Source organism: Gobius niger (genome assembly GCF_951799975.1).
Source record: "Gobius niger genome assembly, chromosome: 6".
Lineage (NCBI taxonomy): Eukaryota > Metazoa > Chordata > Actinopteri > Gobiiformes > Gobiidae > Gobius > Gobius niger.
Genome location: NC_136857.1, coordinates 296,177 through 322,377, shown reverse-complemented (window position 1 = coordinate 322,377; position 26,201 = coordinate 296,177). Strand labels below are relative to the sequence as shown.

At 42.6% G+C, this 26,201-nt stretch overlaps 1 protein-coding gene across 1 annotated transcript; it reads left to right on the top strand.

Annotated features, from left to right (window-relative positions):
• ints11 (integrator complex subunit 11) lies at positions 1–25,426 on the top strand (the record flags this gene model as incomplete). Its single annotated transcript, XM_079559131.1, has 17 exons — positions 1–28; positions 243–340; positions 1,691–1,764; positions 1,843–2,071; positions 2,141–2,239; positions 4,795–4,829; positions 4,896–5,034; positions 5,293–5,357; positions 6,562–6,751; positions 6,814–6,897; positions 7,004–7,093; positions 8,194–8,356; positions 10,254–10,364; positions 11,817–11,878; positions 12,881–13,023; positions 13,144–13,273; positions 25,332–25,426. The coding sequence occupies 17 exons, from the start codon at positions 1–3 to the stop codon at positions 25,392–25,394; spliced, it is 1,803 nt and encodes a 600-aa protein (XP_079415257.1). The 3' UTR covers positions 25,395–25,426.
• Positions 25,427–26,201: the final 775 nt, after the last annotated feature.

Sequence of the window (26,201 nt, the reverse complement as noted above, 5' to 3'; positions counted from 1 at the left end):
ATGCCGGAAATCAGAGTAACTCCTCTGGGTGAGTGTTAGCTAACGTGCCAGCGAGCTAGCTAACATGCTACTTCTGTCAACAATACAGTCATGAACATGGTAGTGTTGATTATAAAGCTTTTCTGAACACTGTTTTCTCATAGTCTCTTTATCTGAATTTAGTGTTGAGAAGTAATTTGTCCACAAAGGTTTTACAAAGTGTGATTTGTAGTATTTATACTTCATGTACTTTCTTTGCCAAGGCGCGGGGCAGGATGTCGGGCGCAGCTGCATCCTGGTCTCTATCGGGGGCAAAAACATCATGCTGGACTGCGGCATGCACATGGGATACAACGATGACGTGAGTGGAACCAGTATGCTGCTTTTTTTTTCTTCTTCTTGTTTTTATATCTTTATTTGAATCGGGACAGTGCACATTCATCAACATGTGTTTCTTCAACATGTAAATGTGCCGGAGTTTAGCCATGTAGGCTAATTTTCATCTGTAGTCCCCTGGCAGGTTGATGTCATGACAGGACAAACACAGGCACAAACATACAGAAAAACACCATCACAGAGACATAAAGAGACAGTGAATGATGAACGACAACATTAAATATGTAAACAATAGGTAAATTCACAGATAAAAGATCAGAAAGGGACAAAACACAAAACACCACAATCTTCCACACAGCCAGACCTGTATCAGTGACTCTAGACCATGGTGTGTTCACATGTCTGACTGTCCAAGAGCCACTTCTTCACAGAGTTTCTAAAAGTGTGGAGCGAGGTCCTCAGTTCTGTTGGGATCAGGCTCCAGGAGTGAGCTGCTCGTACTGAGGAGGCAGATTGTCCAAAAGACAACAACACTTTATGATTATGATGCACCAGAATTTACTTTCAAATGAATGGGCACGATTAGAAGTATAGGTGTCGACTCAGAGAGAGGAGGCAGAGACCAGAGTTTGCTTTTTTTTTCACAAATATGTTTATTGATATTTTCAATTTTAACACACACATACACAAACAAAAGGAAATAAAATAAAATCCCTCCCCCCACCCTAAAACCCACCCTTCGCTCAATTAAAAAAATAATAATTTCTACAAATCAAAGTCCTTTACAAGGCGTAGAAAGGGCAACCAAATGTCTTTAAAGTCTTCCAGTTTTCCTTTGGCCATGTATGTCAGTTTCTCCAGCGCTAAGTTACTGCTCATCAGTTTAATCCACTGTTTCACTCCAGGTCTTTCTGTGTCCTTCCATTTCAAAGCAATCACATATTTCGCCTGCACCAAAGAAAATTTGACAAGTTTCTTGTTTTTTGTATTACATTTGAAGCTATTTGGAAAGATTTGCACAGAGTTTGCTTTTTGATGGTCCCGTATATTATGTAAAAAATATGTGGACAGACAAACATTTATAATGGCCATTCATACCCAACAGAAAACAACAAAGAACTTACACAGTTCTGTAGCGCTCAAACAGGCATGATGGTCAACAAACACAATTCGATCGCAACAGTCTTAAGTTCCCAGATAAAAGTCAGTATTCACACGATTCAACAGTTCATACGACCCGGGTCCTGATTGAGTATCCAGACTGGTGCTATGGGACTGACAAAAGCAGAACACCTCCTCTTTAACATGCTTAGTTTTCCTCCTGTCTTGTGTAATGCTATAATTTGAGCTGAATGTGTTGTAACACTTATTACAGAGACGTTTCCCAGACTTTTCATACATTACTCAAAACGGACGCCTGACAGACTTCCTGGACTGTGTCATAATCAGGTGTGTTAGATTTCCTCTTCACTGCGACATCGTCATAACATGTAGAACTTAATTAAAAGCATCTGTTTGTTCTCCCAGTCACTTCCACCTGGATCACTGCGGCGCTCTGCCGTACATGAGCGAGATGGTGGGCTACGACGGCCCCATCTACATGACCCACCCGACCAAAGCCATCTGTCCCATTCTGCTGGAGGACTTCCGCAAGATCACGGTCGACAAAAAGGGCGAGACCAACTTCTTTACTTCGCAGATGATCAAGGACTGTATGAAGAAAGTGGTGCCTCTGAATCTCCACCAGACTGTGCAGGTGTGGAGAACATGTGGCGTGTTTGTCCACATGCTTCCATGCTGATGCCCCGCTGTGTTTGTGTGGCAGGTGGACGACGAGCTGGAGATTAAAGCTTACTACGCCGGACACGTTTTGGGAGCAGCGATGGTGCAGATCAAAGTGGGATCTGAGTCTGTGGTTTATACGGTGAGTTCAGGCTGGACAACATGGCTAAAACATGTATCGTGATTTCTTTTCTCATTCTGATCAAATTTAACTCTTTCATAATAGAATAAACACATGCAGCTGATTCATGCACCTGGACATAACTTTTATACAAACCTCAAGAACAAACGCTCTCCTCCAGTGTCTTATATAATATGACAGGTTTTAATGCTTTTGAAAATATCACTTATTTAGATCACTTCAGTTGCATAATTATCATTTTATTTCAGTGAATTTCAGCCATTTTAAAGGGACTATACAGAGTTTAACAATGTGTATCATGTATTTTCCTCCCCTTACGTCAGGGGTGTCCAAACTTTTTTCATGGGGGGCCGCATATTGAAGTGTACACAGGGTGAAGGGCCGTAGATCAGTAGTTAGTGCCGCAAAACCTCGGACTAGCAGAGGTTTAAGTTGTGCCCCTCACCTCTATTTAAGCTTAAAACCTTCATGCAGCTCAGTCTCACAGTAAAATGTTAGTTGTTCGGTTAGAATTGTGTAGAATTATTACATTTCAGATAAAAAGGTCCATCTCTGGTGATGTGCACCGATACAGCAAGGTAAATAAATTGGTCTGAGGGCCGCATTTGGCCCCCGGGCCGCATTTTGGACGCCCCTGCCTTACATGTTCCAGCCGTGGCCTATGGCAGGGGTAGGCAACGTCAGGCCCAGGGGCTAAACCGGCCCTCCATCATCAAACTCTGGCCCTCGAGATGAGTTTGAGAAATAATATGACCCAAATCAGATCAAATGCCTGTTAAAGAACTGAAGACATGTGAAAAATACTGTCAATTCAAGTTTCAAGTTTCAAGTTTAATGGGTTTGTATAGCCCAATATCACAACAGAAGTCGCCTCAAAGGGCTGCAACAAACATCAAGGCAATAAAACAGAGCAATAAATATGACAATTAAAAGTTCAGGTAAATATAGTGGCAAATATAATGTCCAAAGGTAATTCCTTAAAATGTCTTAGCAGAGCAGCTTATTAGGCCATAATCCTAAAAGAATACTCATCAGTTAGGGATGGGCGGATCGATGCCAAACGGCTATTTTTAAAGTATTGATATTGGGCAAAAAGTATCGATACTAACTTGCATATGTAAAAAGGAAGGCGGGGCAGCAATTATCAACACAAAAGGATGATTTATTCCTTTGTTCTGAGCCAAAACAGTCACAACAGCAAAGGATTGAACTGAGCCGGGCTGATCATTCTGGTTTAGGTTCTGTTTGTCATTTAAGTATTAATTTAAAATGTTGTTTATGTATTTAATTTCACATTAGTGTTGTTTAATTAACCAGTTAAAGTAATATCATTTTAATTGACCAGTTCATTATATAAAATAACCAGTTTTAGAGATGTATATCGATTGAAATACATTCACCCATATGAAATGACCAGTATCGGTAAAAATGACCCCAAAAGTATCGGTATCGTATCGATTCCAAAACATGTGGTATCGTCCCTATCATCAATAAGTAGAAATGAATTTAAATCTACTTGAATGAAGAGATTAAATCTAAAGCTGTAGATTTGGTCTGGCCTTAGAGCAGATAAAACCTGTTCTTGCCAATGGAATAATTCAGATTATTTTGTATAATTTCAAGTGAAAATAAATAATTTCCACAGTAAAAGTTTTTTATTTGATTTCCAGTGGGATTTCTATTTGTTCCATTTGCATTAGTGTTTATATCTGATCTTAGATTAGTTCAAACCAACTCAAATTTAACATAAAAAACTTTATTCACGTGATTTTAAGTCATTTATCTAGTTTAAGATAAACATGTTTCCAGTGTGTCTGATGTACAACACTGGCATGTGTAGAAAGTGATGCTTCATTTGGAGAGTTCGGCCTTTGGTCTTTTGACGGTGAAGAAAACTGGCTCCACCGAGAGAACCTGCCTCCCCCTGGTCTATGGTGTAGCCCATGTCCTAATGTGTAGAAAGAGCCCAGACTTATCCACCACAACTGCCTCTAAAATCCTGCACTGTCACAGAAAAAGAAGTGCCGTCATGCACGAGTTTAATATAGAAGCTGCAGTTACACATAAGACCTGAGGTGGCAGCAGTGAGTATAAAGTGACCAACTTACATCTAGTCCCTTTAATGAAGAAATGTTGGGTAGAAAAGGTATTTTTAGTTAATTTTAGTTGAACTGTGTCACTGTAAGAAACCTGGGCGCGTTAATGAATCAATTATTAACAATTATTATTATTATTAATTATTTTCAATGAATAAAGACTGATATCTGTCCAACATTAACCTCTAAGAACCTCTGACCACTTCAGGCATGTTTTAAATGAGGGAATGACAGAATAACATGATGTAAAGCTTGAAAAAGTCCATTTTGCAGAACACCCCCCTTTAAAGGTTTTTTATGTCTGTCGTCAATGGATTCACCATCATAGTAGAAGTTTCCATTGTTTTTTTGTTTTTTTAATCCTGCCCAAAAATCTCTGGTGCCAGTTGGTCATTGAGTGTTAAGTGTATTTAAGAATAAAAAATACAGCTTTATTGAAACTCTCTTGTCCTGTATTAGGGGGATTACAACATGACGCCTGACAGACATTTAGGGTGAGTTCTGCATTGTCTCCTTTAATGTCCAGCTATGTTAATAACTCGTATCCTCTTCTCCTTTAGGGCTGCGTGGATTGATAAGTGCCGTCCAGACATCCTCATCTCCGAGTCCACCTACGCCACCACCATCCGGGACTCGAAGAGGTGCAGAGAGAGGGACTTTTTGAAGAAAGTGCATGAATCAATAGAAAGAGGAGGAAAGGTGAGCGTCGTTCTTAAAGCAGCAAACACTGTATGAGGGGATTCCTGACCCACGGGGGGAGAAGGTCTACAGCACATACAGCTTCAGCTGAGTCAGGCACTCGCTTCTTATACTTTCTCAGATACGGGTTCAGGTTTTGTGGTAAGAGAGTAACGTTTCATTGTCATTTTGTTGTGATTTTAGCTTCTTTTCCCTGAGTTTTTTTTATTTATATCTAACTCATTGGTGCATTTCCTGTCTTTGTTTTTTTCCTTCAAGGTTCTTATTCCAGTTTTTGCCCTCGGGAGAGCTCAGGAACTCTGCATCCTGCTGGAGACATTTTGGTAAACTTTCCCATCAACCTGTATCAGAGTAAACTTTAGATTACAGCCTGTAAGTCCCATGTACAAGAGTGAGTAATTACACATGCAAGTACAGGTAATTGCATATTAAAGGGCAGGGTTTAATGAAGTGTAACAGGGGGTACAGAGTGTAACAAAGCTGCACCTGTAGTTGCAGGTGTTTTGCCCACATTAAAACAGGGGGAGGCAGGTTCTCTCGGTGGAGCCGGTTTTCTTCATCGACCAAAGACCAAAGGCCGAAAACTAAAGCATCACTTTCTACATATGCCAGTGTTGTACATCAGACACACTGGAAACATGTTTATCTTAAATCAGATAAATGACTTAAAATCACGTGAATAAAGGTTTTTTTATGTTAAATTTGAGTCGGTTTGAACTAATCTAAGATCAGATAAAAACGCTAATGCAAATGGAACAGATAGAAATCCCACTGGAAATCAAATAAAACAACTTTTACTGTGGAAATGATTTATTATTCACTTGAAATTATACAAAATAATCCAAATGATTCCATTGGTAAGAATAGTTTTATCTGCTCTAAGGCCAGACCAAATCTACTCCAGCTTTAGATTTAACCGTTAGGCCAAGGAGTGAACATTCTGGAGTCATTAGGAATGTTTTAAAGGCAATTTAATGCACTCAGAAAATGCTGTATGATACTTATGCACGCCCCACTTTTCACTTTTCTATTTTTTGAAAATTAACAGAATCATGTATCATTTTGCTTTCACTTCACAGTCGTCTGTTACTTGTGTGGGAACGTTCAGTAAAAAAATCAAAATAAAATCTTTATGTTTAGGGCTGTAAACATGACAACATGTGCAAAAGTTCAAGGTGTATGAATACTTACGAGAGGCTCTGTGTAAGCTAACTGTTGCTTCAAGGGTGTCCCATTTATGAATATGCATTATTCCATGAACAAATGTGTAAATGTTTTTACTGTATATTCATAATAAACTGAACTGAACTTAATTCATAGTCACATTGCATCACATTAAGTTAAATCTGTGCAGAGAAGCTGCGCCAGAGTGACAGTCTTACAGCATGTGGAGTGAACAGAACTCAAGCCCTGCAGATGCTGAGAATGATTGTTTTGAAAGTGTCAGTGCCTCCTCCACCTCTGAACCAAAGCTGATCCATTTCCACTGGTCGTAATGTAATAGCTTGTTTTGTATTCCATCCTTAGGGAGAGAATGAACTTAAAGGCCCCCATCTACTTCTCCACGGGGCTGACGGAGAAGGCCAATCACTACTACAAGCTTTTCATCACGTGGACCAACCAGAAGATCAGGAAGACCTTTGTGCAGAGAAACATGTTTGAGTTTAAACATATAAAACCGTTCGATCGATCCTACGCTGATAACCCCGGCCCCATGGTGAGACACGGTTAAGTTTATTTCATTTACAGACGTGTGATCTAATAAATGCGTGTTCTCAGGTTGTGTTTGCGACGCCGGGGATGCTTCACGCCGGACAGTCCCTGCAGATCTTTAAGAAATGGGCCGGCAATGAGAAGAACATGGTGCGTCGTTCTGCAATCTGAACATGAATAAACCTTGTGCATGATTGTAGTTTCTGTAACTCGCTTTTTTCATGTAACTTTGTTCTAATGCTGTATTTCTTTCTAGGTTATTATGCCCGGTTACTGCGTGCAAGGAACTATCGGCCACAAAATCCTGAATGGACAAAGAAAACTGGAGATGGAGGGAAGATCAACGGTGAGACAATGTGGCTGGAGGTTTTTTTGCATTCATTTGTCCAAATCAGTCAATCAAGGCGAGACACTGCAGGTGAAGGGAAAAAAACGAAATGTAGAGATGTCCATGTGAAGCTTCTGCTGAACATCACAGATATAAATATGAGGGGGAAAAATGTGTTGCATTTTTTCTGTCATTTTATGTTTTCACATAAAAATAAGGCATTTTGAGCATTAAAATGGACAAAACTGCCTATATTTTGGGCAACGAAATCAAAATAATGAATTGATCCAGATTAAATGTTATGGTTTTATTTTATTGACATATTAGTAACTCAGATTTTCTCAGAGGGATTCTGGATATTTTGTTTAGTTTTTCAATAAACTAATCATCAGTGAAAAAATCTGTAAAAACTCAAATTCCGCCTGTTTTTTTGGTTTCAAAGCTGAATAAATCAGGCTCGGAATTAGATATTAAAAAATCCCTCTGAAAAAAGCTTCAGAATGTTGTTGTGTCTCAGCCTGTAAAGTGTGGAGTCTGTGGGAGCTTCTATAAGGGCTCAGGCTCTGCCCGAGTGCGGCTTCTCTCATTCAGAGAAAACCAGCCCTGAAGTTTTGTAGCGAGTGCGCATGCTCGGCCCGTTCTTCCACTTTTCCGCTCCAGCGTCTCGTAGGAGGAAAAACACCATATTTGGGTGAAAGCGTCATCACGGGGCCCCTTAGCAGGACACGTGGATGTCAAATCTGTCAATATTTATGAATGAAAACCCGCGGGAAAGACGGCCTTTCTACTTCCGGGTCGCCCCCACCTCGCAGACAAAACATCATCAAATAAACATCATCATTTTTATATCTGACATGAAAACTAAGATGTAAAGGGAGGAAAACAGATACAAATCTCCACTTCCACCACTGCGGGAAACATCAATACTTTCACCTCAAGTGTCTCGCCTTAATTCAAGTGCAGATAATGGATACTCGCCTGGATGAACGCTCTTCATGAGGTTTCATCAAAAAGCCTCTGTTTTCATGACTTTCTCCCACTCTCTGACAGAAATGCCCCTTCACAGACCTCTGTTTTGTCCTCTGGTAGTCATGGTGTTGGTTTTGTGCTCTGTTCAGCTGGACGTGAAGCTGCAGGTGGAGTACATGTCGTTCAGCGCCCACGCCGATGCCAAAGGGATCATGCAGCTCATCCGAATGGCGGAGCCTCGGAACATGCTGCTGGTGCACGGAGAGGCCGTCAAGATGGAGTTTCTCAAAGGCAAAATCGAGCAGGAGTTTAGTAAGTGCACTGCAGTTTACCGACACACGAAGCCGGATAAAGGATTCACAAACCTGCCACTGTCATCTTCAGGCTGAGAGTCCTTTCTGCTTATGAACGTCAAGCACATCCTTTTTAATTCTGTCGTTTGGACACAGGTGTCATTTAACCTTAGGGCTTATGTGCTGAGGGGCAGGGGCGGACCGGCCATAAGTCCATCCTGGAAGAGCACAGAAGGGCCATCAGTCCCGCCTCCACCGAGCTTCACCCAAATCTAAAAGCTAAAAAGAAAAGCATCAACATAGCCACAAAAAGAGGATGAAAACAAAACAAAAACATGAGAAAAACACGGACAAAAAAAACCTGCAAAACGTGAGAAAAACATAACAAAAAATGATAGAAAAAATAATTTAAAAAAAACAACAAAAATGTGACAAAATGTGGCGACGTGACGAAAAGTCTCCGTCGCTTTTGTAGGTCTTAGCTTTCAAATGCGGCGTTGCATTGAAGCTTTTAGATTTGGGTAAAGCCCAGTATAAAAAAACATGAATCTAAAAGGAATTCCGTGGAGTATGGTGCACCACAAGGTTCAATTTTGGGACCATCATTATTTATTATTTATATTAATGATTTTGCTTCTGTTTCTACGACCGCCTTTCCCGCTCTTTTTGCTGATGATGCCGATCAAAAAAAAAATAATAAAAGCCGAACTGGGGAAAATGCACTCGTTAGTGTTAAGGCGGGGGGTCAGAGGTTAAAATATGTGTTTGTGGAAGTCACAGTTAGGCTGATTTGGGCCAGGCTGGTCAGAGTCCAGGGCTGTGTTTCAGTCCCAGTCCGGCCCTGCTGAGGGGAAAGACGTCGAGCTTTGTGACAGATTTGTTTCGAGCCTTTACAAAGTTATTAACCATAAACCAAGTCAAAAATTCTGCATTTTGACACTAACCATATCTACCACAATTAATTCTCAGCTGCACCAACTCAATTTAAATGATTTTTCACAATGTTGTGACGTCATGTGACCAAGATGCCTGACACTTGTATTGCGCTTTTCAAGCTTAAGCTTCTCACTGAGTTTCTGCTGGGCAGTAAAAGTAGTAGCCGTGCTGCAGTGAAGCCTGAGCCACTGCAGTTTCAGAATGCAGATTCACGACTGTCTGTGGTGGATCAGACCCGTCGTTAAATCAGATCCAATCCGATACTCTCAAGATGTAAGATCAGAGCGGATTTTATTGATCTCACAATGAAGAAATTCACAAAGTGCCTGGGTCGGCCACTGATACCGACACCGAATATCATGTTGAGACATCTCTTGTTATAGTTAAATAATAAATGATGAAAAGGTGAATGAAAATGTGTGCGTTAATTCAAAAGTGTGCCAATATATGTGACACACTTAATAGAGGTTGACCATTATATTGGCCTTTTGTCAAAGTTTCAAACTGTTTTCTAAGATTAAGACTATTATTGTTTGTTCCGTTAGTTACCTGCTTTACTAGTTTCGATCACTTCCAGCACCAGTCAGTAGGGGGCGTAAGCTCTCCCTACTGACAGGAAAATCCATGTAAGCAGCCTACTACACTTCACCTCCACTACTAAAGCAGGTAAACTAACCTTCTGTCTTACTAAAAGAACGAAACAATAATAGTAATTATATTGGCCATCTGAAGTTACCTGCGAAACATGAATGTCCTGAATAAATCAGCCTTATGCCTCTAATAAAGCGCCCCCTCAACACTGACACATTTGACCTCTTAGAAGCTTCATACCCAGGATTATAGACGAGAGATTTTTAAAAATCAGACCTGTCTACACAGATCTATACATAAGCATCGGAACAGCTGTCTTTTTTTTAGGCTCAGTGGTATCACATACATGTCCTCAGACACGCATCAATCCTGTGTTCTTGTCACTGCAGGTATAAACTGTTACATGCCGGCCAACGGTGAGACGGAGACGGTGACCACAAACCCCAGTGTTCCTGTGGACATCTCCCTGAACCTGCTGAAGAGGGAGATGGCTCTGGGAGGTATCATACAGTCAAGTCACTTTCTTTTTTTAATCAAGAATATTTTTATTGAATTTTAACATATTAAAAAAGTGTGTTTGGCACAAAAATTGTATAATAAAAACAAAATCCCGGCCAAAACAAAAAGTAAATAAAAAATAAAAATAAAACCCCCACCATTACTGCCAAAACAATGACGTCACACCAAGACCTATTTTGACAAATGAAGGTGCTGTAAAGTACAGATACAATATCACAGAGCTGGGAATACAGCTAAGAGTGGGCCCCAAGTCTCCTCAAAGGCACCAGGCGTTTGTTTTAGAACATCTTATCTTTTCCAGTTTTAAACAGGACATGACATCTCCAGCCGCTGTGCGTGTGACGGAGGGGAGGCCATGGCCCGGCGTGCCAGAAGCAAAGCACAGACTAGAGACTCTCTTTTGTTGGCGCTGAGATGTGTTTGATTTTCTAATACGGGATTTGGTTGGAGTCTAAAGCTCAGTAGTTGAGATAATGTGCTGAATATGTTTCCCCAAAAGTTGCTTAAGTGCGAACAAGACCAGAACATGTGGCTGAGGGAGGCCTCCGTCCGTTTACATCTGGTGCACAGTGGGCTGATCTCAGGGTACATGGAAGACAGTCTGGACTTGCAAATATGTGCCCTGTGCACAGTTTTAAACTGGATTAACCTGTGGCGAGCACAGAAAGAGGAATCATGGACAGGTTTGAGTGCACCAGCCCAAGCACCTTCAGTCATACTGACGCCCAAATCCTCTTCCCAAGCTTTTTTAAATCTCTCCATCAAGGGGCTTTTAAGTTCTAGCATAGTATTATAACCTAGAAATGAGTCCTTTGGTTGGCCTTAATGACAGAATTTTGTCAAGTGCGGCTGTTTGTAATTGCAGAATTAGACAGATATGGCTTAAGGAAATGTCTAATCTGAAGATAACAGAAAAAATCAGATTGTAAAAGGTTAAATTTCTCTCTCAATTCTGAAAAAGATGCAATGGTGCCATCTTTGAGCAAATGTTTAGACGAGTGATCCCCTCCTGATGCCATCTCTGACGGCCAATGTCCATTGTAGAGGGTTTAAAAAGTTGATTTAACATAGCCATAAGCCACCAAGGCCAAACTGTTTCCTAAATTGACCCCAGATTTTCAGAGTATGTTTAACCAAAGCATTATTAAATTGACTAACGGAGGGTAAAGGCAGAGCCCTGCACATTTTTATGTCAATAATTTGATTCCATTATCCAGCAACAATACATCAGTGAACGCCAAAGACTGATTTACTGAACCAATCTCACTCTATAACTGTGCACTGTATTATTCTGTGTTTAGTATGAGCAGTTTGGCATTTGACTGTTCTATCTGCAAATGTCGTGACCTGAATGGCAGCGTTTAATGGTGCCATCCAGGTCATGACTCATCTCTGATTCTACTTATCTACTTCAATCTTTCTTCTATCATCAGGGCCGCTGCCTGACCTGAAAAAACCTCGCACGATGCACGGCACGCTCATCATGAAAGAGAATGTAAGTTACAGCTTATTCACTGGGATGTTTTTGGGTTGTGGCAATGTCATCTTACAAAATGGTAAATGGTAAATGGTCTCAACTTATATAGCGCTTTTCCACCTACATTAGGCACTCAAAGCGCTTAACAGCAAGGATCCACTCACCCATTCATGCTCTCATTCATACACCAATGTACGCAGATAAATGCACTTCCTTCTGCGAGCTTCACTTACTTCTTGTTTGTTTTATAGAATGTAAGGTTAGAGGAACAGGCCACGGTTTTACACACTGAGATATGTTCTTACCTGAGCTTAGACGAGTTGATGCGTCTGGTCTTTGTGCGTGTGCTCAGTAACGCAAAAAGACCAATGATGTTGTTAGCATTTGGCCTCTCCCAACATCTTCCTACACACAGACAGGTACGTATCCACTCGTCTAAGCTCAGGTAGGAACATATCTCAGTGTGGAAGAACGATGGCCTGTTCCTATAAGGGGAACTTCACTGTTCCTGTAAGGGGAACTTCACTGGAGGATTAGCCTTTTGACTGTGTTCTGACGGGGGAAATATTGGGATTTAACACCTGGGATGAATGGACTTGGTTACCAAATGAATATATGTGTTCATGTATATGTTGTGATATATTAAAGGGATATTTCAGGATGTTTGACACAGGGCCTCGTTTCCTCGTTATCCAGAGTGTTGCTGATTTCTGCAGATATTCTTTTTTTGTAATTCATGCAGTTCTTATGTTTGAAGAGTTTCGTGGCTCTAGGCTAATGCCAGGCTAGTGCATGTCTATGGTATCAGCTAGCCTGCATTAAACACAGTGTGACCCGCTCCACAGAGCACCTGAGGCAAATCACTTATAACTCCAGAATAACCATATACATGTCTGTGTCCATAGAGTCATGTTTGGAATATAACTGACCTGCATCACATGAACGATCGCATTTTGAGGGACTATTTCCTAGATCTGTATTATCTTTATTTCCATATTCTTGTGCCGGTTTTTCTTCCAGAGTTTGAAGCTGGTGTCGTCGGAGCAGGCGCTGAAGGAGCTGGGCCTGAACGAGCATCAGTTACGCTTCACCTGCAGAGTCCAGCTCCAGGACCCCCACAGTGAGGCCGACACGCTCCACCGGGTCTACACCCACATCAAGAGGTCTGTGACAGGGGGGGCACATTTAAATCAGCCTAATGCAGATTTTAGAACAGAAATATTCAGCTCAGTGTGTGGAGACTCAGAAGAGGGCGCGGCTGAAGTCAGTGTCTTTGTTTTCAGCGTATTGAAAGGCTACACCATCCAGCACCTCCCGGATGGAACGGTGATGGTGGAGTCCATCGTCATTAAAGTGTCCTCCTCTGCAGAAGACGCCAGCTCCAAGTTCCTGCTGCTCTCCTGGAGCTACCAGGTAGACCTCAGCCGAAACATTACGTCCTGTCCAAGGTTTTTTAACCCTTTATAGGGAAAGTGACTACACACACTACGCACACTTTGCATAGGCCACATGTACAGTGGTCCTCATTCATTCAGCCAATCAGGCAAGAGATCCCCTACATCACAGATCCCACCTCTTTGGCATTTGACCAATCAGCAGAGACCGGTCGCGCTCTCAACTTCCTGTTTCCTCTGAAGTCTGAAAAAAACACAAGTCTTGCTAAATTCATGGTACATTTCTTTACATAACTTAAAAACTAGCCATGGTAACTTGATGAAAGTCACATTTTATTGGTGAATAATGTGCTAAGTGATGATATATGTGTTGTTTTGGAGGATGTGGTGAAATGAGTGAAACTACAGCATGAAAAAGGCAGGCACCATATCTGATCATGTTCACCTAAACCTGATTAGTTTTGTTCATATTTGGACATGCCCTATAATTCGTACTTACAGTATTTTCTTGACAAAAGAACCAATAAACCTTTGGACTATGTTTTTATGTTGATTTTTAGTAAACCTTTTAGGCAAACTATATTGGAGGTGACCGACCCCTCCCACTGCACGTAAAGCTTGATCACATCACAAATGACCGGTGTGATCATTCAAACTTCAATATGACAAAACACAAGGCCTCCTGAACACCAGCACCTGCGTGGACATGACAGCACTGTTTGTATGTTTTATATGTAAACCTTTTGTATTTTTGTTAGGACTTAAAGAGCAATGGACTAAATTTGGTAGCTTTGTTTACAGCTAGGAACCTACTATGGTAACTCCGCTTTGATTTTCTGCATGATAATGAACAGAAATAAACTTGTGTTATGTCCCCCAATAACACTCCAGTGAGTGCCTAGCCTGGCTAACACCAGACTAAAATCACAAGTGATATTTAGTCTGGTGTCACCAATTTATTTCCTCGTAGGAGAGGTGTGGTTTATGATCGTCCAGAGCCGTTTATTGGGCTGAATGTCTATCCTGCGTCTGCCCGAGGCCACAGCCAATCGTATCATCGTATCCGAATTTTTGAATAGGTTAGTGAGTGCCTCTAAAGGGTTGAAAAGGAGAAGCAGCATTTGATCCTAGTGATTAGCACGGCGGTTTGTCCTTTAGCAATAGTGTGCACACTGTATTTTTCACCTTATTCCGTAAGATGACGTGGGCGCCGCCATTCTCTGGTGGAATATGAACTTATTTATCACATAAATAAAGTCAAGTGTAAATCGGGCCCATATGGATATTTTCTCACAGCAGATTGTTCAGTAGAAGCAAAAAAACGGCAGTCGTAGCAAGTGCTAGCTAGTGTTAGCATTAGCACGGTGCTAACATGTAGCATGTATGTATGGGCTGTTGAACCACTTTGCTCCTCGCCATGTCTTTTTTGGGTAGAAAACTATATCAATAATTCAGCATTTGCTAAAGTAGTTTTTGAAAGTTTAGAAACCACAGAAATGATACAAACACCATGAAATGGACATAAAAACCTCGCCCTGATTTAGTATTGAGCCTGGCTTTGCTAAGTTGTTTGGGGATCGAAGGCTTATTTAAATGTAATTTGTTTGGCTAACAAAATGTACAGGAACAAGCTGTAGGTAAAGGCATTTCAAACCATTTCTGTCTCTATCAACCTTTAACATAAGGTTCTTGAAAGCAAACACACTTCTGTTGTCAGTGTGTTGCCATGCCAACACATTTCAATCCAGTTGTTATTTGAAGCAGACACAGGATTTGAAAGTCCACAAACAAACACTGAGAGGAGTAAGTTCAGCGCGTTTTCCTTTGGCTGAACATGGACTTAAAGGCCACGTCTGCCGAGGGGCTGCCGGCCTGTGACCTGATCCAGGCTCCAACGCTGGAGCACAAACTGCAAGAGAAACTACTCGCCAAGATGGAAGAGTTCGACAAGGCTTTGGAGCAAAAGGTCAGGGCTGCTGAAGAAAGATGGGAGAACCTGAGGAAGCAACAGCAGGACTTGAAAAGAAAGGAAATGCTGGCTCACGACAAGGTGGTGCGAAGGCTGAACGTCAGAAACACAGCTCTGGTCTTTGCAGCAAAGGACCTGAAGAGGAAGCTCCAACTGAAGAAGAAACAGCTGAAGCAGAGAGACCGGGAGCTCCAACTCATGTCAGAGAAAGTTGTTGCTCTGACCGAGATTGTGAAGACGTGGGCGGAAGAGCTGTCCGAGAGCGAGTGGGAGGAGTCGAGTTCAGACGAAGAAGGCGAGATAAAGTTCGACCTGATGAGAGCAAGAAACATGTATAGTGTGAGCGAACTGGAGGATTCGACTTCAGAGGAAGAAGAAATAGAGAGCGAGCAGGAACTTCCTCTGAAACATCTTCAAGTCAAAAGAGAGACGGCGTTGGAGCAGTTAAGGAAGAAGATAGAGGGAGTCTTGGAGAAGAAGATGGTGATGAAAGCGGAGACACAGTAGAAGAATGAGGAGCCGTCTTAAGGGCTGGTGCACGGAATCAATAAAGTCTTCATTAAGCAGCATGAATCGCTCCATTTTTTATTGAGTTGTAACCATTTGCAAAGTAATCCAAAGTTTAGATTTCTCTCCAAATTGTTTCGCCCTTAACTGTTTTCAAACATGACCATATATGCCGTCCGTATCTATGAAAGTGTCCTGAGCTAAATGCTAACTCAAATTCAGTTCAGTTTCTGCTTTTTGTGGTTCAGATGTTAATGATAAAGAAACCACAGAAATGATACAAACGCCATGAAGTGGACATAAAATACCTCGCCCTGATTTAGTATTGAGCCTGGCTTCACTAAGTTGTTTGGGGATCGAAGGCTTATTTAAATGTAATTTGTTTGGCTAACAAAATGTACAGGAACAAGCTGTAGGTAAAGGCATTTCAAACCATTTCTGTCTCTATCAACCTTTAACAGAAGGTTCTTGAAAGCAAACACACTTCTGTTGTCAGTGTGTTGCCTTGCCAACACATTTCAATCCAGTTGTTATTTGAAACAGACGCAGGATTTGAAAGTCCACAAACAAACACTGAGAGGAGTAAATTCAGCGCGTTTTCCTTTGGCTGAACATGGACTTAAAGGCCACGTCTGCCGAGGGGCTGCCGGCCTGTGACCTGATCCAGGCTCCAACGCTGGAGCACAAACTGCAAGAGAAACTACTCGCCAAGATGGAAGAGTTCGACAAGGCTTTAGAGCAAAAGGTCAGGGCTGCTGAAGAAAGATGGGAGAACCTGAGGAAGCAACAGCAGGACTTGAAAAGAAAGGAAATGCTGGCTCACGACAAGGTGGTGCGAAGGCTGAACGTCAGAAACACAGCTCTGGTCTTTGCAGCAAAGGACCTGAAGAGAAAGCTCCAACTGAAGAAGAAACAGCTGAAGCAGAGAGACCGGAAGCTCCAACTGATATCAGAGAAAGTTGTTGCTCTGACCGAGATTGTGAAGACGTGGGCGGAAGAGCTGTCCGAGAGCGAGTGGGAGGAGTCGAGTTCAGACGAAGAAGGCGAGATAAAGTTCGACCTGATGAGAGCAAGAAACATGTATAGTGTGGGCAAACTGGAGGATTCGACTTCAGAGGAAGAAGAAATAGAGAGCGAGCGGGAACTTCCTCTGAAACATCTCCAAGTCAAAAGAGAGACGGCGTTGGAGCAGTTAAGGAAGAAGATAGAGGGAGTCTTGGAGAAGAAGATGGTGATGAAAGCGGAGACACAGTAGAAGAACGAGGAGCCGTCTTAAGGGCTGGTGCACGGAATCAATAAAGTCTTCATGAAGCAGCATGAATCGGTCCATTTTTTATTGAGTTGTAACCCAAAGTAATCCAAAGTTTAGATTTCTCTCCAAATTGTTTTCGCCCTTAACTGTTTTCAAACATGACCATATATGCCGTCCGTATCTATGAAAGTGTCCTGAGCTAAATGCTAACTCAAATTCAGTTCAGTTTCTGCTTTTTGTGGGTCAGATGTTAATGATAAAGAAACCACAGAAATTATACAAACGCCATGAAATGGACATAAAAAACCTCGCCCTGATTTAGTATTGAGCCTGGCTTCACTAAGTTGTTTGGGGATCGAAGGCTTATTTAAATGTAATTTGTTTGGCTAACAAAATGTACATAGGAACAAGCTGTAGGTAAAGGCATTTCAAACCATTTCTGTCTCTATCAACCTTTAACATAAACACACTTCTGTTGTCAGTGTGTTGCCATGCCAACACATTTCAATCCAGTTGTTATTTGAAACAGACACAGGATTTGAAAGTCCACAAACAAACACTGAGAGGAGTAAATTCAGCGCGTTTTCCTTTGGCTAAACATGGACTTAAAGGCCACGTCTGCCGAGGGGCTGCCGGCCTGTGACCTGATCCAGGCTCCAACGCTGGAGCGCAAACTGCAAGAGAAACTACTCGCCAAGATGGAAGAGTTCGACAAGGCTTTGGAGCAAAAGGTCAGGGCTGCTGAAGAAAGATGGGAGAACCTGAGGAAGCAACAGCAGGACTTGAAAAGAAAGGAAATGCTGGCTCACGACAAGGTGGTGCGAAGGCTGAACGTCAGAAACACAGCTTTGGTCTTTGCAGCAAAGGACCTGAAGAGAAAGCTCCAACTGAAGAAGAAACAGCTGAAGCAGAGAGACCGGGAGCTCCAACTCATGTCAGAGAAAGTTGTTGCTCTGACCGAAATTGTGAAGACGTGGGCGGAAGAGCTGTCCGAGAGCGAGTGGGAGGAGTCAAGTTCAGACGAAGAAGGCGAGATAAAGTTCGACCTGATGAGAGCAAGAAACCTACATAGTGTGAGCGAACTGGAGGATTCGACTTCAGAGGAAGAAGAAATCGAGAGCGAGCGGGAACTTCCTCTGAAACATCTCCAAGACAAAAGAGAGACGGCGTTGGAGCAGTTAAGGAAGAAGATAGAGGGAGTCTTGGAGAAGAAGATGGTGATGAAAGCGGAGACACAGTAGAAGAACGAGGAGCCGTCTTAAGGGCTGGTGCTCGGAATCAATAAAGTCTTCATTAAGCAGCATGAATCTGTCCATTTTTTATTGAGTTGTAACCCAAAGTAATCCAAAGTTTAGATTTCTCTCCAAATTGTTTTCGCCCTTAACTGTTTTCAAACATGACCATATATGCCGTCCGTATCTATGAAAGTGTCCTGAGCTAAATGCTAACTCAAATTCAGTTCAGTTTCTGCTTTTTGTGGGTCAGATGTTAATGATAAAGAAACCACAGAAATGATACAAACACCATGAAATGGACATAAAATACCTCGCCCTGATTTAGTATTGAGCCTGGCTTCGCTAAGTTGTTTGGGGATCGAAGGCTTATTTAAATGTAATTTGTCTGGCTAACAAAATGTACAGGAACAAGCTGTAGGTAAAGGCATTTCAAACCATTTCTGTCGTTGTCAACCTTTAACATAAACACACTTCTGTTGTCAGTGTGTTGCCATGCCAACACATTTCAATCCGCTTGTTATTTGAAGCAGACACAGGATTTGAAAGTCCACAAACAAACACTGAGAGGAGTAAGTTCAGCGCGTTTTCCTTTGGCTGAACATGGACTTAAAGGCCACGTCTGCCGAGGGGCTGCCGGCCTGTGACCTGATCCAGGCTCCAACGCTGGAGCGCAAACTGCAAGAGAAACTACTCGCCAAGATGGAAGAGTTCGACAAGGCTTTGGAGCAAAAGGTCAGGGCTGCTGAAGAAAGATGGGAGAACCTGAGGAAGCAACAGCAGGACTTGAAAAGAAAGGAAATGCTGGCTCACGACAAGGTGGTGCGAAGGCTGAACGTCAGAAACACAGCTTTGGTCTTTGCAGCAAAGGACCTGAAGAGAAAGCTCCAACTGAAGAAGAAACAGCTGAAGCAGAGAGACCGGGAGCTCCAACTGATGTCACAGAAAGTTGTTGCTCTGACCGAAATTGTGAAGACGTGGGCGGAAGAGCTGTCCGAGAGCGAGTGGGAGGAGTCAAGTTCAGACGAAGAAGGCGAGATAAAGTTCAAGCCGATGAGAGCAAGACACATGTATAGTGTGGGCAAACTGGAGGATTCGACTTCAGAGGAAGAAGAAATAAGGAGAGAGTTGGAGCCGATGAGAGCAAGAAAGGTATATAGTGAGGGTGAAATCGAGGTTTCAACTTCAGGAGAAGAAATCGAGAGCGAGCTGGACTGGATGAGAGCAAGAAACCTACACAGTGTGGGCGAACTGGAGGATTCGACTTCAGGAGAAGAAATCGAGAGCGAGTGGGAACTTCCTCTGAAACATCTTCAAGACAAAAGAGAGACGGCGTTGGAGCAGATCACGGTTAAGGAAGAAGAAAGACGGAGAGACTTGGAGAAGACGATGGCGATGGAAGCGGAGACACAGCAGAAGAATGAGCAGCCGTCATAAGGGGAATCAATAAAGTCTTCATGAAGCAGCATGAATCGGTCCATTTTTCTTGAGTTGTAATCCAAAGTAATCCAAAGTCATGGAAACTTGCCGCCATATTGGATAATGTCAAACTGAAACTGAAATGAACTGCTCAGCTTTATAGCTTTCTCACTTTTATACAATCAGAAAGGAAACAGTAATCAGGCTAACAGGTCTTGCAGCTGAAAGACATGTCAATGTTTCAGACTTTTCATGTGAAAAGGAAATTAGGTTCAACTTTGTCATTTTTCAAAGATTTAAATATTTTATATGTCAATTCATTTCACAATGAATTGAAATAGTTCATTCTAGGGCTGAAAAATATATCGTTATTGTATTTCTATCGAGGTTTGAACATTAAAAATATTAAAATCGAAAAAGCAAGATATGAACGATATAGATTTTCATCAATAAAACTCTTTTGTTTTATGATTTAATTTTTCTGAAAAGTGCTTAGTTTTTCCCGAGTCATATCGTATCATACCGAGATATCTGGCATGAACATCGAGATATAAAGTGTGTCCATATCGTTCAGCCCTGGTTCATTCTCTCGTCCTTGTTGTGGAGGTGGGAGTGAGGGTTGGAAGCACAAGGAGGGAAGGGAGGGAGTTCAGCTTCCTGATCGCCTGGTGTATGAAACTGTTGGGTCCCCGGTGGATTCTGAAGGCTTTGCGGGTGAGACGGGTTGAGCACATGTCCTGAATGTCCTGCACGTTACCATGGAGATGAACAACATTTACTCTGGCAGACTGCTGACTGATAACTAAGCCGCCCAAGAAGGGACTTCCTGTTTCCTTCCAGCACACCAAAATAAAAGCACCATCTTATTCATTAGTTTAATCTTCTTTCTGCCTGTGTTAACAGACAAAACACTTAAAATGTGTGTATTTAATGATATTCTTGTAATGTTGCTGAACTAATCAATGAGACGAGCTGTGTGCTTTTATTTTGGCGCGCTGGATCGAAACAGGAAGTCACTTCAACTGGCATATTTAGCGTCAAAATAGGGTCTATATGAATGTTTTGTTTCATTCTGGTATCAGAAAGTTAAGCAGATCGCCCAGTAGGAGTAAATACAGGCACGTATGTAGCATGAAGCTAATGTTGGAATCATTGTTAGCATTCTCAAGTATCAGTGCAGTAGTGAGTGGAGTGAGTTGTTCAAGTTACTTCTCGTCTGATTACAAAGTGAGGAGAGAGTGACCTAAGCAGTGAAGCGTCAAAGTGATGCCCGGGGATTCTGAGATCAGGGACGGCCTTGAACACATTCATATTTAATATTACTTAAAGGAACAGGCCAGCGTTTTTCCACACTGAGATATGTTCTTACCTGAGCTGTGACGAGTTCTTTAGGACCTGTCTGATCTTCAGTCACGTAAACACAGCGCAGACGGCGTTAGCATTTAGCCTCTCCCTCTCTCCTCTATAGCTCCAAAACAGGTCAAGATAGAAGCTACCAAGCTCTTCCATCCATCCATTTTTTTGGATTTCTTTGTAGTGGAACACTTCACGTAACCATATTTAAATAGGGAAAATGTGCCGGGAAAGCAACAAAAACATGACAAACATGTGGCGACAACGTGACAAAAAGTTTCAATCACTTTTGTAAGTCTTTCTTTTATTACATTCATTATGTCTTCTTGAGTAATAAACTTTACTTTTGTAAGTCTTAGCTTTCAAACAGTCTTAGCTGTAGCTCTTCGGTCAAGAAGCTGTTAGTTTTGGGTAAAGCCGAACTGGAGAAAATGCACTCGGTTAAGGGTTAAATATGTATTTGTGGAAGTGTTTGGGCCAGGCTGGTCCAGTCCCAGTCCGCCCCTGCCTGTGGGGGTAATACAAGAGTTAATGGGATGATTGGAGGGTCTTTCATCTCCCCCTGGTGTCTCTGGACAGAAAACCACACTTGCAGCTTTCCTGCCTATGGGTCAAAGTCACCAATACACACTAATAGAATCACAAAGAAGAAGCTAACAGGCTAACGGGCAAAGCTAACTGCGGGCTAGCGTCACGCAAGTGACGGAAAAAAAAGAAATCAATCAATATCTTATTAAAGTTAATAAGTAAGGATTAAACACCTCGGAGCCGCGTTAGCCGGTTCTAACGCCCGACACAGTGTTGTTCCTCCTGCATTATAACGTCTAACGCGGCTCCTCGTTGTTTAATCCGCTTATACCAGGGTCCCACAAACCTAACATTTATAATAAATGTGTTTTTCATTGACTAAAGTCACTAAATCTGCCAGACTACGGGACTATTTTGTGTGGGTTATTAGCCGGTCACTGAAGGCTGGTCTCAGAGCGAGTCATTCTCCGCAGCTATTACGAGGATCTCAGTCAGGCTCAACGACACAACATCAGCACAGAATCACAACACAACAGGACTAACCCGGAAACACTTTTCCCTGGAAGGAAACACCGATATGCGGCACTCGTGGGCAGGAGTTATTTACCTTTTACAAGGTTTAACCTGAAGCTAAAGCTAGCTAGCTCAACCAGCTCAACTGTTTATGGAAACAGCTGCGGTGGAGTCGCTCACACCTGGGCCCCCCCAACTCAAACTTTTATGTTTGACTTTACTAATCCAGACAAAGATGCTTCAATGCAGGATCATTTTATGTACGCCTGAAAATGATGAATAGCCTTAACCGTTTCCAATAGAAATGTAAAGCTCATATGTTATTAACAGTAGCTAACCTAGCTGCTCACTCTCCTCTACAAACATTTAGCAAACACTAAATCCATCTCATACGTTCCTGTCAGTCACTAATTACGCCTTTATCTGACTCAGCTGTGTCAGGCGTTGCTATGGCGACGCCACAGCGGAGTGACATCCCAGTGATTTAACTACCGGACTACGTGTGCGGTTATACCAAAATAATGCACCAGCCAATCAGAGTCCAGTATTCACCCAGACCATGGTGTAAGATAAGTTAATCACATGATACAGATGTGGTAATGACTCTGTGAATTCATCCTTTTATTCTGTGTGTATTTACTGACTCAACTCGAGTAAACCTTATCATAGAATCTTTAGCCTTTCTCTAAACCAGCACAGACACATCCTGTCCCTGCACACTTGCACAAACAGCTCACGCTCTTTTGTTTGTTTGTTTCCGAAGCGTGGTTTGAGTGAAACCGCATTGTGAAAGTTCTGTACAGTTTAGCAGCCGCCCACACAGACCCGAGCAGCCAATGAGACTCCGCCCACACAGACCCGAGCAGCCAATGAGGCGCCGCCCACACAGACCCGAGCAGCCAATGAGACGCCCACACAGACCCGAGCAGCCAATGAGGCGCCGCCCACACAGACCCGAGCAGCCAATGAGACGCCCACACAGACCCGAGCAGCCAATGAGGCGCCGCCCACACAGACCCGAGCAGCCAATGAGACGCCCACACAGACATGAGCAGCCAATGAGACGCCGCCCACACAGACATGAGCAGCCAATGAGACGCCCACACAGACCCGAGCAGCCAATGAGGCGCCGCCCACACAGACCCGAGCAGCCAATGAGACGCCCACACACACCCGAGCAGCCAATGAGACGCCCACACAGACCCGAGCAGCCAATGAGACGCTGGAACACGGGTTTGGGGAAGACGTCGTGCAATGAGTGGTCTGACAGATTCCGATCAAGCCTGCATGGCAAGAAAGGATCGTGCTGTTTGCCACCGTGGGAAAAAGTACATCTTGTAGTTCTTAGGTGTTTTTGCCAAACGCCTTTGTCATGTGTAAGTCATAAGCCCCGTTTCGACAGGACCGGAGCGGTTTGAAGGTGTTTCCACAGCCAAAAGGGAACTGCTCCTAAAGGGGGGTCCAAACCGGTCCAGGGGTCATGGGGTCTGGAGTGGTTTGCAAACTCGACCGGTTTGGGGAAAGGGGAGGGGGCTCGTCACCGCTCTGATTGGTCAGGACATATCCAAGTTTCAAAGGCTCCATCATGACTGGTTCACAGATAATATATCTCTACTCACAGCCTGATTTTGATGAGAAGTTATTCAATTCAATTATATATTTTCCCTCATAGTTATGTCAGTATCTGCTCAAGTTTGATTTGCACAGTTTTCCCAGACGTTGTTTGTTATTGCCTAAATGAGAGGAGCGAGGCCTCACATCTCCCTCTTTTATTTTAGAATTCACTGTCGAACTAAAAATAAAAGGTTTACTCGTTTTGGGCATTTTTGTGATTTTTCTTTTTTCTGAATACCTGTTCCTCTGGTGCTTGGAAACTGTTCAAACACTGGAGCCTCTGTCCCTCCTAATGGCCAAAGTTTGCAGATACAAAGGTGTTTTGATGCAGGATAAAGCTCCGTGACATCAGGCTGTGGTTGTTGCCTGTCACGTAAGGGATAATGTATAGAACGCTGGTCATTATCGGGAAAATAAGCACCGACAGGGCGAACCGGACCCCGACACGAACGCTGGTCTATATAGAACGCTGTATAAACCAGCGTTCTATACATTATCCCGCTTATTATTCGGCCATTTGCAACTGAACACACACAACATAAACTTCGTACACTTTTATGAAGGTCGAAAGGTTTATTTAATGACTTCAGCGACAAATAGTTCCCAAAAGTTTGCGCGTTGCTCGGCAGCGTTTGGCTAGGCTAGAAGCAGCAAGGCTAGCAGCTAGCCTAGCTACTTAGCTGAAGGCGCAGTTGGAGGAATGTTGGTGAATCTCTGGGTAAGTTGAAAGTCAGACTCACGATTCCCCGACTTCTCTCTCAGTGACGGGACAGATAGTGTCGCTGCTACGTACGTGCGGAGTGATATGAAAACACCAACTCAGACGTGCTTTATCAGAGAATAATGACCGGGAGAACGTTGGGAAATCCCATTCAAATCAACGGAGCTTCTACTTACGTTGTGAAGAGCCGTATAATAATGCATATAAATGACCTTGGCCCCTCCCATAACGACCCAGAGCACTTTGTCCTAAAGATACTGGGAACACAAACCTGCGGGCGCCGCCCCTCCCTAAATGAACCGGTCTCACATGAACGAACTGGTCTCGTGCTGTGGAAATGGGCCTGTTGTAGACGGTCACTGGAGTGGGCAGGTTTTAGTGTCTTGCCCATGTGCACAACGAACATGTCAATAGGTTTTTTTGCTCCATCATCAAACCAAAGCAGAAAAGAAGTGGAACGTGATGTTCTATAATCAACAATCTAATCAAACGACCTGTGATTAATCACTAATTACATCTTTAACTGTAAGATTAACGGCATAGTAATGCTGCACGTTACCCTGGAGATGCCACGAAGCTGATGCTGCTCAAAGATGAGGTGTTTTAAATGTAAAATGGTTTAAATGACTCTATGGACACAGACATGTATATGGTTAGTCTGGTGTTATCAGTGACTCAGGTGCTCTGTGGAGCGGGTCACACTGTTTTTAATGCAGGCTAGCTGATACCATAGAAATGCACTAGCCTTGCATTAGCCTAGCGCCACGAAACTCTTCAAATATAAGAACTGCATGAATTACAAAAAAATATCTCCATAAATCAGCAACACTCTGGATAACGAGGACACGAGGCCTGTGTCAAACATCCTGAAACATCCCTTTAACCTTTGACCGAGGCCACGGCTTTGTCCATTTAGTGACTTTGACTTCTTTTACCTTCATGACTAAAATGTCATCCTCTGTTTTTCAGGATGAAGATCTCGGCAGCTTCCTCTCAAACTTACTGAAGAAAGGGCTTCCATCGATCTGCTGAAGGAGCTTCAAGGCAACACGTGAAAGTTAAGGGTCAAAGTTCACCTGGAAACAAAGCTCTTTCAAAAGTGTCTCGTACTCTTTAGTTTTTACTGCACAGAACGTGTTTTTCACTTACAAAGACTGAAAAGAAGAAAAAACACAGTGAACATTGTGACAGAGCAAAGAAAAAAGTCATTATTTTGATGTACAGTCGACTTTAATAAATCATTTTTCCGAGATAAAGCACATTATTTACACATTTCTTTTATCTTACTATATTTTATAAGTAAGAAAAGTCTCCCTGGCTCGAATTGTTGCTTCATCTACAGAAGCTCCAGTGCACTGTTCATTGATTTCATTTTGGACAAAGGTAAAACCCGGGAGAGTCAATAAACCACCAAACTGTCCTGATAGTTCTTCACTCAAACTGCACCGTCCAGTTGTTAGCATGTCTTTGTCCAAAAATAGTGGCTTGAATTTTAGTTTTTGCTGTGGATGATTCCCCTACAGTCAGCGGAGGAGGCTCCACCATCATCATCAAGTGTCTTTTCCACAGGGGGCAAGTTGACAAACACAATATGCTTTTTTACAGACTCGCTGCACCAGATTTAACGTTTAAAATCAGGCCACAAATCTAATGTGAAACTGCTTTGTGAAGACTGAGCTGCTGCTCCACTTTCGCCCGTGAGCAAACGCTTCATAGACTTTAAGTTTTAAAACGTGATCTGTCGATGCTGAGGCGACAAACCCAGCTCACCAGCCATAATTACACTGCAATAACTAATAACCTCTGACCCCCCGCCTGAACCAATGCATTCTGTCCTCT